General features: G+C 29.1%; 1 protein-coding gene and 1 long non-coding RNA gene across 5 annotated transcripts; one reads left to right on the forward strand and one right to left on the reverse strand.

The window, feature by feature from the left end:
• Window positions 1–7,059: 7,059 nt before the first annotated feature.
• On the reverse strand, window positions 7,060–12,501 carry LOC145181750 (uncharacterized). Of its 4 annotated transcripts, XM_090100742.1 has the most exons (4): window positions 12,369–12,501; window positions 12,078–12,215; window positions 10,773–10,955; window positions 7,060–7,495 (listed from the first exon to the last, which is right to left on the reverse strand). In XM_090100742.1, exons 2-4 carry the CDS (start codon window positions 12,148–12,150, stop codon window positions 7,176–7,178), a joined length of 576 nt encoding a protein of 191 aa, XP_089956868.1. In that variant the 5' UTR covers window positions 12,151–12,215; window positions 12,369–12,501; the 3' UTR covers window positions 7,060–7,175. The 4 variants fall into 4 exon arrangements, with proteins under 4 accessions (XP_089956868.1, XP_089956866.1, XP_089956869.1 ...); XM_090100740.1 differs by lacking the exon at window positions 12,369–12,501 and having other exon boundaries at window positions 12,078–12,291; XM_090100743.1 differs by lacking the exons at window positions 12,078–12,215; window positions 12,369–12,501 and adding an exon at window positions 11,106–11,268.
• Window positions 7,722–8,371, forward strand: LOC149883398 (uncharacterized). Its single transcript, XR_016456480.1, has 2 exons — window positions 7,722–7,993; window positions 8,129–8,371. It is a non-coding gene; the product is annotated as an uncharacterized LOC149883398 (long non-coding RNA).
• Window positions 12,502–13,807: the final 1,306 nt, after the last annotated feature.

Consider the following 13,807-nt stretch of genomic DNA (forward strand, 5'->3'; position numbering starts at 1 on the left):
ATTAAAAATAATTAATTTAATATCCCTGGAGTTGATAAGACATCAGTATATATATATATATATATATATATATATATATATATATATATATATATATATATATATATATATATATATATATATATATATATATATATATATATATATATATATATATATATATACATATATATATATATATATATATATATATAATATTTATATAAATTAATATATAATATTATATTTTATAAAAAGTTATGTTATAAATATTATATCTAGAATGAAATCCAACTTTTGATAAAAGCATTACAAATTTTTCAGTAAATAATCGAAGAAGAAGAAGATGCAATTGTCAACTTTTATAAATATTTCTATTTCTTTTTGAAGCTAAATGTGTACCCAAATATAAGTTTGAAAAATCATCACTTATGGCGGTTTAACATGTTGATTATAACTGCAGTTATTAATACAACGGAAACTTCCGTATTTGAAAATTTGGCCGCAGATACGGAAAATTTCCGTACATTATGTATCTGTACATCCCATACATGGAAATACGGATACTTTCCGTGCAAGTAACAGAATATTTTTCCGTTTTTTAACGGAAATTTTTAACAGTGTGTTATGCAAGCTGTATAGGATTTATTTATATCCTTTACTAAAATTTTCCTTCCATTTGAGTTCTTTGAATCATTTCTTGACAATTTTCTTATAGTTTAAGAATATACATGAATATAGATATACATTATAGGTAAATATAATATAGATAGATATAAATGTACTTTGATTTGAATAATTTTTGTGACAATCTATTAACTTTGGTATTGTAGCAATGACTGCAAATCTCCAATAAATATTACACAAATGTCTTCAAATCTTTGATACCTAATATATCTTAAATAAATGTATAATAATAAACAGCAAATGCTACTTTTATATTGAAGAAACATAAGTAAATAATTAGGGTTTAAGTTGCTTTTTAAAAATTAAATATTTAGTGCAGCTAGCTTTTCGAACAAAAATCGGCCTCTTAATTTCCCCCTCAAAAATGTAAGATATACGGCCGTGAATGTAGAAGGCCATGAAGAAACCATTAAAAAAGTGCGAAGAAAAGTAGAAAATTAAGTTGGAAGCGAATGACAAATCATGGATTCACAGTTCCGAAATACAAGAAAGAATTAGTTGAAAGAGTTTATAAACGAATATTTGAGTTTTGAAAAGAAGAAAATTAAAATCCAATATTGTAAATCTAGAAAACTTGAGAAACGAATGATTTATGATCGAAAAACTAACTTAATTTAAAAAAAAATTAGTTTAAAGTTTAATAACTTTTCTACTATTTTTAACTATTTAAATTTCCTTAAAATGCCTTAAATCAAAAATGTATTATTACAAGATTACAGCGTTAAAATTTTTAACACACCTTACTCCGCCTTTTTCATTGGTTTCTTAATTTTAAAATTGAATTATGCAGTTTGTTTTTAAACTTGTTTACAAATCTGTTGAAGACAATAAACTTTCATTTTGTACTTCAAACTGCAAAATTCAAAAATACCTAACACAGACGAAAATCATTAAGACGCAAAAAAAAGTGTTTTTTGTTTTTGCAAAATTATGAAAGAGGACTAAACATTTCCGATTGAAAAAAAAAATTTGTGAAATAAGGACATGGATTTGAATAATGAAAAGGCCCCAAGAGGATTCTGTGACAACTGTAGAAAGTTGCTATAAAAGTTTCACCGAGATGACCAAAGTTTTTTCGTTTTTTGTTTCATTTTGTTTTGATTTTGTTTGACTTTCATCTATTTAAAGAATCATTAAAAGAATAATTAAAAATGTTGTTCAACCTGAAAAGCCCCATTCTCATAGCATATTGAAGAAAGATGTACTAAGTGTCTACACTGATTGGCCGAGGTCTGAATCACTTGTGTACAACTTTTTGGTCTGAATTCTTTATATTGTCAAAAGTCAGGATTTCCAAGAGACAAGTTACAACAACTGAAAATGAAAATGAAAAACAACTGATATTATTAATTGTAAGAATTTGGAAAAAATAACCAACCATTTACTGCTCGAACGGTAATACTCAGCAAATCATCTCATCAACATTGGAATTGATGGTGGAGGATCATTTTTAAAAATGATTCTTGGTGTTATTAACGCATCTAGGGAATCGATAAAACATCTAGCCCTAAACAGAAAACCTAAAATATACTAACAACTTTGACAGCACGGGAAACAGAAGTCAAGCGCCAATTAATTATTGCAACTGCAGAATAAGTACCAGAATCCTAGAAAAACAATAAGGCATTGCTGGATTTGATTAACACAGACCATTTGAAGTTCTCAAAGTTGACAAACTCTTATGAAGAATTCAATCAGCATTTAAGCAAGCACCCATGTTGTTGGTATTGACTCACAAAATCTTTTCACCAAAGTAGTCTATGAACATTTGAAAGTCTGAAGAAAAATTACAAGTTTTTTGTAGCTAGATCAAAAATAAGCTAAGCCAAGGAATTCAGAAAGTTGCTTGAAGCTTTTTTAGTCCAGCAATGGAGCTTCATCTTTTTTTTGGTGTTGTTAACCAACCAAAAATAGAAAATGTTGACATTCTTCAAATAATGGCTGAAAAATTCTGCACCTTCTAAGTTTAAGGCTTCATTGAATTTTTTAAGTTCTTTAGAAACGTTGATTGATGTTTTAAGCTTTGGAAGAGAGAAAGTATTAAACGTGGTGAAAATGTTCCACACATGTTGTTGTTGGAAGACCAGGTTCAAAATCTTAAAAAATATCGCTTAAAAAGTTATCTTTTGAAGTCATAATGGAACTCCTAAACACGTCAAACTTATCTCAAAAAAAAACAACAAAGATTCTTTACAGTAACTTGTGTGAAAATCTTGGTAAAAATATGGTTGATACCAATCTATCGCTTCAAATGGAAGGATTGCATGATTCTTTGTCAGAATTCTATGATGTCAAAACTAAAACATCTATGTCAGAAGATGAAAAGTTAACTCGTAGTCTTGTGTTTGTAGTAAGTACACCAGATCTTATTCTTCAGAAGAGAAGATTAGGTACTTACTCCAGCATATTATATACTTATAAGAATATATACTTCAGTAGATTCAGTACAGGGATTTTTAAAATGTATTTTAAATGTTTTTGATCCTTTGGATAAACATTCAAGCTCAAGAAGGCTTAATGAAGCACGTGTAAAAAGATCTATAACTTTGTCTTTGGTGAAAGATGTTTCTGAACACAATTGAAATCTTAGTATACTCCAAGCTCCGGTGAGGTTAGAGTATGTTAAATACTCAGTGGCATTTGATCTTAAATAAGGGAATTCTTTATTTGGTCTTAGTAGCCGCAGTGGCAAGTTTTCATATCCATGTTTTGAGGGTAAACGCTTGCTTGAAAGTAGTGAAAAAAGAACGTTTGGATCCGTAGCCTTTAACTACAAAAAATTTGCGGCTGATATTTGCAGATACAATCATTCAAAAACCATATTTCTCCAAAAATTCTTTACCTTGATGACCCTCCAGAAATATTACTTTTATAAAAATTTTAAAGAAATTTAAATTATTCCTTTAAGTACACCAGTAGATTTTCTATGTTTAAAAAAAAAACATGATGGACTTTGAGTGTGAAAGAATGAAAATTAAATAAATTGCTACCCATCATTCACTTTTTCGGCTATACCAACCCACCAATCTTTTTTCTTATTGAGTTCAAATACTAAATCATTTGTTTCAGCCGTTATATTTTAATTCCTAGTTTGATGATTTTTACATTAGTATCAACGAAAACACCCGAAAAAAATTATGTGATAAAAAAAGGGGTGAAAGTACATATTTGTGGGAGCTCATTGAAAGTTATTTTGAAATCCGGGATTGCCGACCGTGGGGTTTATTTGCATTTGAAATTTTCTAACTTTCGCCACACTTCTGTTTCAGATTTTTACAATTTTCTTGAATAAAACATAGTTTTATCAGAAAAAATATAAAATATAAAAGTACTTCTCTTAATTTGGGTAACATATTTTATTTATTCATTTTTTCTGAACCTTTATAAATTTGACCAAATTGAATTGAATTTCTTTATTCTCTGATGAAACTTCTTTTTACTTGTAATTTTCTTTCAACTTTATCATTTTTTCAATAAGAAAAACTTTCATTATTCATTTCAAAGAACATAAAAACACAATTCCAATTCAGAAAACCTCGTGAGAATTCAAATATCTCAATTAAATTCTTCAGAGTGATAATTATTTTAAATGATAAGCAATCAAAAATTTCGACAGGATTTTTTACTGTTGAAGTCAATTGTACAGGAGAGAAACTCCTAACAGAAATCTGAATGTTCTTGATTTCTTTTGTATCTATTCCAATATCTCAGAAGTGTTTTGAGAAAGGGCCACAACCATTCGCTGTTTGAGACTTGTTGTTTTCAAAGTTATTGGGGAAGTCAGTTTGATGTTCTTGTGGACTAGACATTGAGGCGGTGAATTCTGTTAACTTTTGTCCAGTTTAAGCAAACTACTGATTGAAGTTTGCCTCTTAGATACGGATGGGGTTGATTTGATTTAGAGTGGAGCCAAGCTTTCTAATTTCATTGTTTAATAGACCGGTGTTTTGCTGTATATGAACTATATTTTTGTGCAGAAAGAGTTAGAGTTTGAAAAGTTATTGTGCAATTGATGGTCCTCTCCTCAAAGGCAAGTATTCTGTAGAACCTGTTGGTTTAATTTAATCACTAGATCCGTTTGGGAAATGGATGCTGCTCTTTACCTTGAAGCTTGCCTATCACACAAATAAGTTTTCATCAAATTTTCCTAAATTAAATTGTTAACTGACATAAATTTCTAATGGAACTCTTTCATCTAAAAAATTCAAATCCTACTGAATGACGAATTTTCTCCTTTGCAGCATCAGAGAGTTCTGTGCTACTCTTCTTCATGCAAATGAAATGTCTTTCTGCAACCATCATACGTTTCGGCTCTGTTAGACACTGTGAAATACTCCAAAGATAAACTGCCTCTAAGAATGATAACTTGAGGTATTTGTACCATTTACCTATAAAACAATAAAGAATTTTAAGGTGATTATTTACTGTAAACTTTCGAAAAATTTTCAAAGCATACTTACCGAAGTATGCGCTGAAAATTTTTTGGCACGAATTCGCGGCGTAACAATCAACTTTTTTGACTTTTAATGAATAAAATATATATTTATTTTTTAATAACATATATTTCCCAAAATTAAGAGGAGTTTTTTTATAATGGCTTTTTGCATAAAGCTGTGTTTTATGTTAGAAAATTTTGAAAATCTGAAACAGAGGTGTGGAGAAAACTAAGAAAATTTCAAATGCAAAAAAGTTCTCACGGACAGCAATCCTTGATTTCAAAATAACTTGCAATTATCTCCCACAGATATATGCTATCACTTCATCTTTCTTGTGAAACACACAATAAAACAATACGTTTAAAATGTTAAAAAATTCAAACATTTGTAAAGGCTTCAAAATCTTAATATCTAATGATCTCTGAACACTAGTTTTTATTGTGGCTCTTTTTAATGCTCAGATACCATCACATAGACATTTACCATAGTTGATTGCAAAAAGACTCCACTGTGCATTCTACCAAAACCCATTTTAATGCAAACATAGTTCTTTCAAGTTTTTTTAGTTTTTTTAGCCAGCACAACGATCTGAAAAATATTTTTCATATGATAATTTTGTTTTGATAAAATATATAATAAAACATTTTGTTCTTCATGGACCGCCTGTTTCATGTGATCAATGGCTTGTGGGTTCATGTGATCAATGACTTGTGGGTCAATAAATCGTTAACATTATAGTGTAGTACATTGGATGTAATGCGCACTCAAAGTGGTAATATTCTCTTTTTTCAGATTTTCAAATACAAAAAAATTTAAGTCATCAAAAATTAAATCTAGCATGCTAAACAAACTTGAAATTCGTTAAGGAAAAGTCCACTGAATCGATCGTTGAATATTCAAACAAGCTGCTGAAACGGCAGATGTTAATTGGTAAAATTATCGAATTGCTAGTTCGCACTTTTTTCGATTCGAGCGGAATAAGGAGGCTGGCAATACACGGCACAAGTTACACTTGTTCCATGATTAACACGAGCACGTTTCGCGCCTGTTCACATTTAATAAATCCGCTGTTTTTGAGGCACTTTTACACTTTCTAAGACACACACACACTTTCTAAGACATTTTAAGCATTTCTATGAAACATTAAAAACATTTTTAAAAATCTCGATTAGTTTAAATATTGCTTATTTTTAATTCGAGTTTACTAAATTTCTTCCTGTTAAATAGGAGCAGATTGAAATTTTTTTTTTAAATAACCATTTGTGAGTAAAAATTTTTTTCTTTAAATTTCTTTTCTGAAAACAACCCACCTTCTAACATAAAATCTTGGATCCGCCTCGAGAGATTTCGGATTTCTCTATCGGAGAGATTTCTCTAAAAGTCTAGGTTGATTTTAAAAAATTAATAGAAATAGGGAAAAGAGAATTATGAAAAAGCAAAATTATAAAAATTATAAAAAACTATAAAAAAGCAAAAAAATAACTCAGACAAAACTAAAAAGGTGTAAATCCCACTTTTTCGAAATAGCCTATCACGGACAGGCAGTATCAATAAATCCCATATAAAAAAGAGTATACATAAGTCCGTATCAAAGGTAAACATAGAACTGCGTACACCAAGGTTCGCACTAATATTAAACAAAAGAGATTCTAAAAGCGTCTAGAAACATTTAAAAACAATTAAACCGATTTGGTAGAAACCACTAATGAAAAGTCAAAGGTGGCGATAAGATAAATGTTATTATTAACAACATTAACAGTGGTGTGGTTGTTTCAATTTAAGGTCCCACAAACTGTCAACTTTTGAGGATAAAACTGTTTATAACTTTACAATAACCCATTCTTAGACACGCACATCTCAACAAGTGCGTCATTTTTTAAGGGGGGGGGGGGGAGTGTTATATTTAGAAGTTTGTAATTTTGCTTAAAAACTATATATGGGAAGTTTTTCAAAAACGTTTTTCAAAATTAACTTTATTTATGTAGTTAAAAAAGCGAGACAAATCATTTATATGCAAAACACGAATATCCAAAGTAGTTTATGACGTCTAAATCAAAGTTTCACGCTACTAAATTACTGTTTCGGTTTAGTGCAACGGTCCATCGAATCAACCGAATTCGAAGCTTCTATAGTGGTTGCTGGAGAGATGTTAATAAGAGGATTGTTTCGTTTATATGATTGTTCTTCACTATACTTAATTTTAGCCTTCGTAAGAACGTCCTTTACAATAGCATCCGCTTGATTTTTTAAGGTTATTTCTGACAAAGCTTCACGCATCTGATGATCTCCATTGTCAGTGCTACTCAGTTCGTTGGTTTTATATTTGAGTTCTGTTAAATTATTGCTGGCATTTTGGTTGCCAAAATTTCCGCTTGATGGTGTAGAACTGTTTGCTAAAATAAAAGACACCGTAAAAAAAAAAAAAAAACAACCAAAAAAGTAACGTTAAAACAGGGGCCAATGCTATAAACAATTCGAAGTTTTTTTCGAGAAAAAAAATCTTTCGTAAAAACGCAATTTTTCACGTACGAAAAAAAGTTCGTAATCTCGAAGAATTTATCGCTGTTTGTATTTTTTTCGTCCATTGCTATAAAGCATAAAACGTAAACGTCACTAAAATTCACGAACTTTTTTTATCCGTAATATATAGTAGTAATATAATAGTAATTTTTATTGTAACTTTTATTTATTAGGCCTACTTAATGAATTTAATTAGTCATTAAGTATGCTGTGCTATCTATTCTATTTTTATGAATATTTTTAAATTCTAGTATTTGGTGTTTAAAAAATCTGTGTAAAATTAAAGTAGAAACATGAGTTTAATTTTTTCGGATGAAGACTTAGATTTCGAAGTTGCAGAAAATGAGCTTCGCCACCGATTGCCTCGAGAGGTTGGTGTTTAAAACATTACTTAAAATTACTATATATATATATTTTTTTAATGATTTTTTATCGAACAAAATCAGAAATCATACTAAATAGGCGCAGAAATTATATTTTTGTTTTGTTTTTCAATATCATTTTAGTTTAATGGTCGCTTTTTTAACGAAGATGTTTCTGACAACGTTTTTCGAGAGCAGTATCGAGTACCAAGAGCTGTATTAGATTTTTTAGAAACTAGGCTTAAAGATGATTTGCAACATTATACTAAGCAATTTGCAACATTATACTAAGCATTTCTTCATTTTATTGGCACAAATGTTTTTTTTCATGTTCTCAGAGACTGTCATGGAATCTTTACCAACACAATTTATAGTATTATACAGTGTAGGAGAAGCTATTTTCAATGTTAGTGTATTAAGTTAATAAAACTATTGGAAGTATATATATATTTACATGAATGTAAAATCTTTATTTAGAAATATGATTGATTACATACTTATATTATGTTAATATATACTATATATTACATCATACTTATACTATAACATTTGTAAATATATATTTAAATATATATATATATATATATATATATATATATATATATATATATATATATATATATATATATATAAATATATATATACTTCCAATAGTTTTATTAACTTAATACACTAACATTGAAAATAGCTTCTCCTACACTGTATAATACTATAAATTGTGTTGGTAAAGATTCCATGACAGTCTCTGAGAACATGATATATATATATATATATATATATATATATATATATATATATATATATATATATATATATATATATATATATATACATATATACATACATACATATATATACATATATATAAAATATAATGTAGCAATACATATTTTTATTTAAATAGTTTGCTAATTAAAACATACTAAGCTTCCCAAGAAGAACCTCTTTGTTTTCTCTTATTTATATTGCTAGTAACATTTTAAGTTCTTTAGACAGCATTTTATTTGTTGTGTATTTGTGTATTATTTTGTTGTGTATTTGTGTATTATATGGCATATTTATCGACTATTTATACTTTTCTTTCGTCAAACACTATGAAAAATTTGTTTAACCAAAATTACTATCGAAAACCTAACAAGGAAAAACAACAAGGAACTGAATATCGATTAAATGCAGATTTTAAGTAATTAGTTTATTATGGAGTTACCAAAATCCTTTTCAGTTTTATCTATAAAATATCTACATAAAAACACAAACAAAGAATGTTCAATGATTTTGAAGCGCTAACGTTGTTCCAGCAATGGCCGCCAAAAATCACGAAGAAAATATCTAAAATTGAGATCAAAAATCTATCTGAAGTTTTTTTTCGAAAAAACGCATTTTTTATCTGAAAAGGCGATTCCCTTGTTCGTTTATAGCATTGGATTTAAAAACGAAGTTTTTATCTTAAAAACGGAATTTTTTGAATGTTTATAGCAATGGACTTTTTTTTTCTTCGCTTTTTACGGTAAAAACTTCGTGTTTTACGGAAAAAACTTCGTTTTTTATGTTTATAGCATTGGCCCCAGCTCCCACTTTTAAGCAATTTAACTAAAAAAAAAAATCTGTTTCAAACTGCTACTTATTACGTATTTATATATTCCAATAGTAGTTTCAACGTGGTTTATTTTGCTATGAAGTTGGAAATTGCACATCAAATATATTCATAAGTAAAAAAAAATTAAAGAAAATCTTTCACGTATAAAGATATAAAAACGTTTTCAGAGATTCACATTAAGCTGTTGTATCTGATAGCAACTTCTTTGATTGAGGTCTCTTTTCGGACTACTTGTGAGATATTTTTCATTTCTAGCTCCATTTAATAGCTTCTGGACCCAACAATCTTCTCATATTAATGCTCCAGATTTTTTCTTATCGTTAGTAACAATTACTACGGTTAAGGTGAGTTTCCACTCACCCGTTTTAGGTACCGGAAAGGGAAAGGGAGGGGAAAATTATTCACGTAAGCATGCGCAGTTTGTAATTTAACTTCGAAAATTACTCACTGCGCATGCTCACGTGATTAATTTTCCCATTCCTTTCCCTTTCCCGTAGCTAAAACGGATGAGTGGAAACTCACCTTAAGATATTACAAGTTAGAGAGATACTTATCATAATGAAAAAGATGCAAACTAACAATAACATAAAGATTAAACTTTTATTGTGTAGAAAATGTGTAGAAAAACCGACTGCTGATATTCCAATATCAAGAAAATTGAAATTGATGATATATTATGCTGAAGTTTTTTAAAAAAAACCGATGTTGGTATGCATGTAAAAACTACAACTCGTTTTCTAATAGAATTCTGACTGCACTGGCACACTCTACCCTCGGTCATGCAAAGGCTCTTATTTGTTTATAGTCTCACATACTTCCTCTCTTTGTTATATTCTTTCTCTACCTTTTTATATTATCACCATTTTAAGCTGACGCCTTTTTATGTAGACGTCCTTTTGTGACTTTTTTATAAATATTTCATTCAAAAGAAATAATTTTTTTTTTTTCGTTCACCGAGAATTTTAATGTTGAACAAAATATTCAAATAGTTAATTATTAACAGACCTCAGTGTTAAGGAGGCGACGCCTCAAATCGGACTTCGTTGTATTCAATTTAATTCTCTGAAATGGAATAAAACTGGTTAACAACTTTTAGTTGTTGTTTTTTTTTTAACCAAATAAAAGAACCTAATTAATTTTAAACTGTAAAAGAAAACGGATCGTAAATATTACAGCAGTACAAGACGCTACCTCGAGAATTAGATTTTGTTTGAGCGACTTTATCAATTTCAAATGGGAATTGCTCGCTTAGTTTTCTTAATCTTGCTTTGCTGTCATCGTCACGTTTCCGTCGGGCATCAACCATCGATACACGATCACCTCGAATTTGATTGTTGTAATCTGTCTTGTTTCCGTTTATTTGTACTTGAGGAACTGAAAAGATTGTTAAAATTTATAGTTTATGACACCATAGTACCAGGTTGCACTTTAGTAGTTGGTTCTATAGCTAGTAAGTTCAATTGGTGCTGAAAAAAATGAGAATTTTTAAACTAAAAATTATAGGTTTGTAAAAGGCAAGATAACCTTTTCATTCTTTGAAGAGCTGATTTTCCGACTCTTGCTGACGCCATGATTGAAAATAAAATCTTTTAGAAGCTGCTGATTAAAAACACTTCATTCCATTTTAAGTTCATTCAGATTCATCCTTCATAAGACAATTTTAAGTTCATTTCAGGTTCATCCTTCATAATGTAATGCGAAATATTCAAGGTATATTTTAATCGCTTTTTTTCAAGTACACAGCGGTTACTGTGGAAACCATTCAAAAAAAAGTAATGTTTATACGTAACAAACCCAATATATGGATGTCAATTTTGTCGTAAAAGGATATTCGTATTACGCTTCGTTAACAAATAAATTTTAAGATATTGCAATTTTTTTGCAAATACTCTGAGTCAAAGTGTTTATTCAAATTTGTCTCAAATGTAACTAAAAAATGTTGCCCAAAACAAAAAACTCTTTAGAAATCCTGTAGGATTTTTAAAAACTTTTTGGGATTTTCCATGCATCTTCTTTAAGATTCATAAAGAATTTATATACACATTTAAAACATAAAACTTTTTGTACTGGGTAAAAATTTATGAAAAACAGAGGATTACCTATTTCTCGGTAAGAAATACCGAGAAACTCGGTAGGTACTCGGTAACCGAAACCAATTTTATCAACATTTACTGTAAATGTCTAATTACATGAGAGAAGACAAGAAACATCAAACCCATAACGTTTTTAACATTAAACTCAGCAAGGAAAGAAAGAGTATTGGCCAACGGAGTTCAAAAAAGAAGACCATTTTGTCTTAAAAGTAGTAAAAGCATCTATGAATAAATTCTTATAATATTCAGTCGTGTAAATATTTTTCTTATAAATTTAAATTCGCACCTCGTTATTTGTCATAATTCATGGCGCAAACGTTGCTCGTTTCAAGTAAATATTAATTATTAATCGACGAAAGGTAAGATATTATAATATATTATTTAAAATGATGAACGAACATACCCACACTGGAAGGTTTAACAGAACTTGATCCGCATCCCATAACTTTTGCTAATAAATATCTTCGCGTACGCATGAAAGTCACGACGCCTAAAGATTGCCACAACCGCTACGACGTTTCGAACATTCGGCCATCAATATCTGTACAAACCACTAATTATTCTTTAATTAGGTGAAAGAAAAAAAAACAAAAAAAAACAAAAAAAAACAAAAAAACAATAAAACAAAACAAAACAAAAAATGAAAGATTTGAATAAGAAAATAGATCAGGTCGTTTACAAGAATACTTCTTACGAGTTGAGTCTTTAATAACGATTTTTCTAAAACTCGTATTTGCTTTATGATTCAAGAAAATATTAAAAAGTTAGACTTAAAAGACAATTTTCCGTTCCAATATATTTTTCTCTTGTACATTTCTTGTAATGACATTTACATAAGCATATTTACGTTTAACTATAGCAACCTAAAAGACCACAAAATCAATATATCATTTGTAAAAAAACAATATTTATACTTCACCAACTCGATCTCATTTAAAATGAATCCAAACAAAAGATGGAACGTCATTTAAGTAAAAAAATCACAATCTATGTTTCCAAAAGAGCGCAGGTGCATTATAGATTTAGACTCCGCAAATATTGGAAGGAGATTCGTTGTAATAAACATCTATTAAGTGTTTTTTACTGAACGCTCTGACTCAAATTCTTTCTGACGAAATTCAGCTTGCACTTCTTCGTTGAGATTTTTAAACGCAAAGAAGAAGCGTTTTCTTGTGTCGTTCACGTTCATCAAGTCGGTTTTTTATTTTTACAAGACTTAAACACGAATTTCGTCTAAATGTCTGTTTAAAGGGAGAACTTAGTTCACTTTTCAAATGCGAAAAAGAATAAGGTTAATTAATAATAATAATTTAAAAAAAAAAATCGATTTAATGTTATACAAGAACGTTTAAAAAGTGCATTGGACATTGTATACTTTTTGGTTATAACGAATTTTGAGGCTCATAGAAACACAAGAATGTTTCAACTGCTTGTGACAAAGTTCTCTTGCGAGTTTTTTTTAAGAAACGATAATTATAAAGCTGATGTCATTGAATTCGTTGGTTGAAGAAAGTAGCAGAAGTCAAAAGAAAATCGGTGACAACAACTAGACACAACAACAACAAAAGGCAAAGCCACAATATAAATATGTATCTTAGCAGTTTAATCCAACTAAATTTGAAATTTAAACACTTTTTTATCACTTGCACTACCCTTATTTACTAATGCTTAAGTCGCATACCGAAGATTTATTTACAAGCGCAAACGTCTCATACAGATGATTTACCAGTCATACAAAGTGAGATCAAATTTTTTTTTATTTAAATAAGTTGAAGTTTTAATCAAATGCTTGGTCTAGAGCTGTCCAAATGTTTGACAAGAGTACAGCTTAACTACAGCTTAACGGAGCCATACTACAGCTGAAGAAAATCCATTAGTCTGAGTGAGGGACTTAAACGCTTTCATTCTCGAGATTCTTACTAAGTTGTTTGCTAATTAATTTATTCTTTATCAATTATGCTAATTATGATAGTTTTAAGTCACAATTGAATTTGTGACGCAAATTCGGGAGAGTTGAATAAAAAAAACAAAAAAAAAAACAACAATATTAGCTTTCTGTACAAATAAATTAGTAATGTAATAAATTAGTCATTCAGGATTTTTAAATACGATATTGCAGATCCTAAGTTCAAA

This window comes from Hydra viridissima, unplaced genomic scaffold, assembly GCF_058129835.1.
Source record: "Hydra viridissima isolate aposymbiotic clone 2 unplaced genomic scaffold, HvirCarnegie_v1 scaffold_10, whole genome shotgun sequence".
Classification (NCBI taxonomy): domain Eukaryota; kingdom Metazoa; phylum Cnidaria; class Hydrozoa; order Anthoathecata; family Hydridae; genus Hydra; species Hydra viridissima.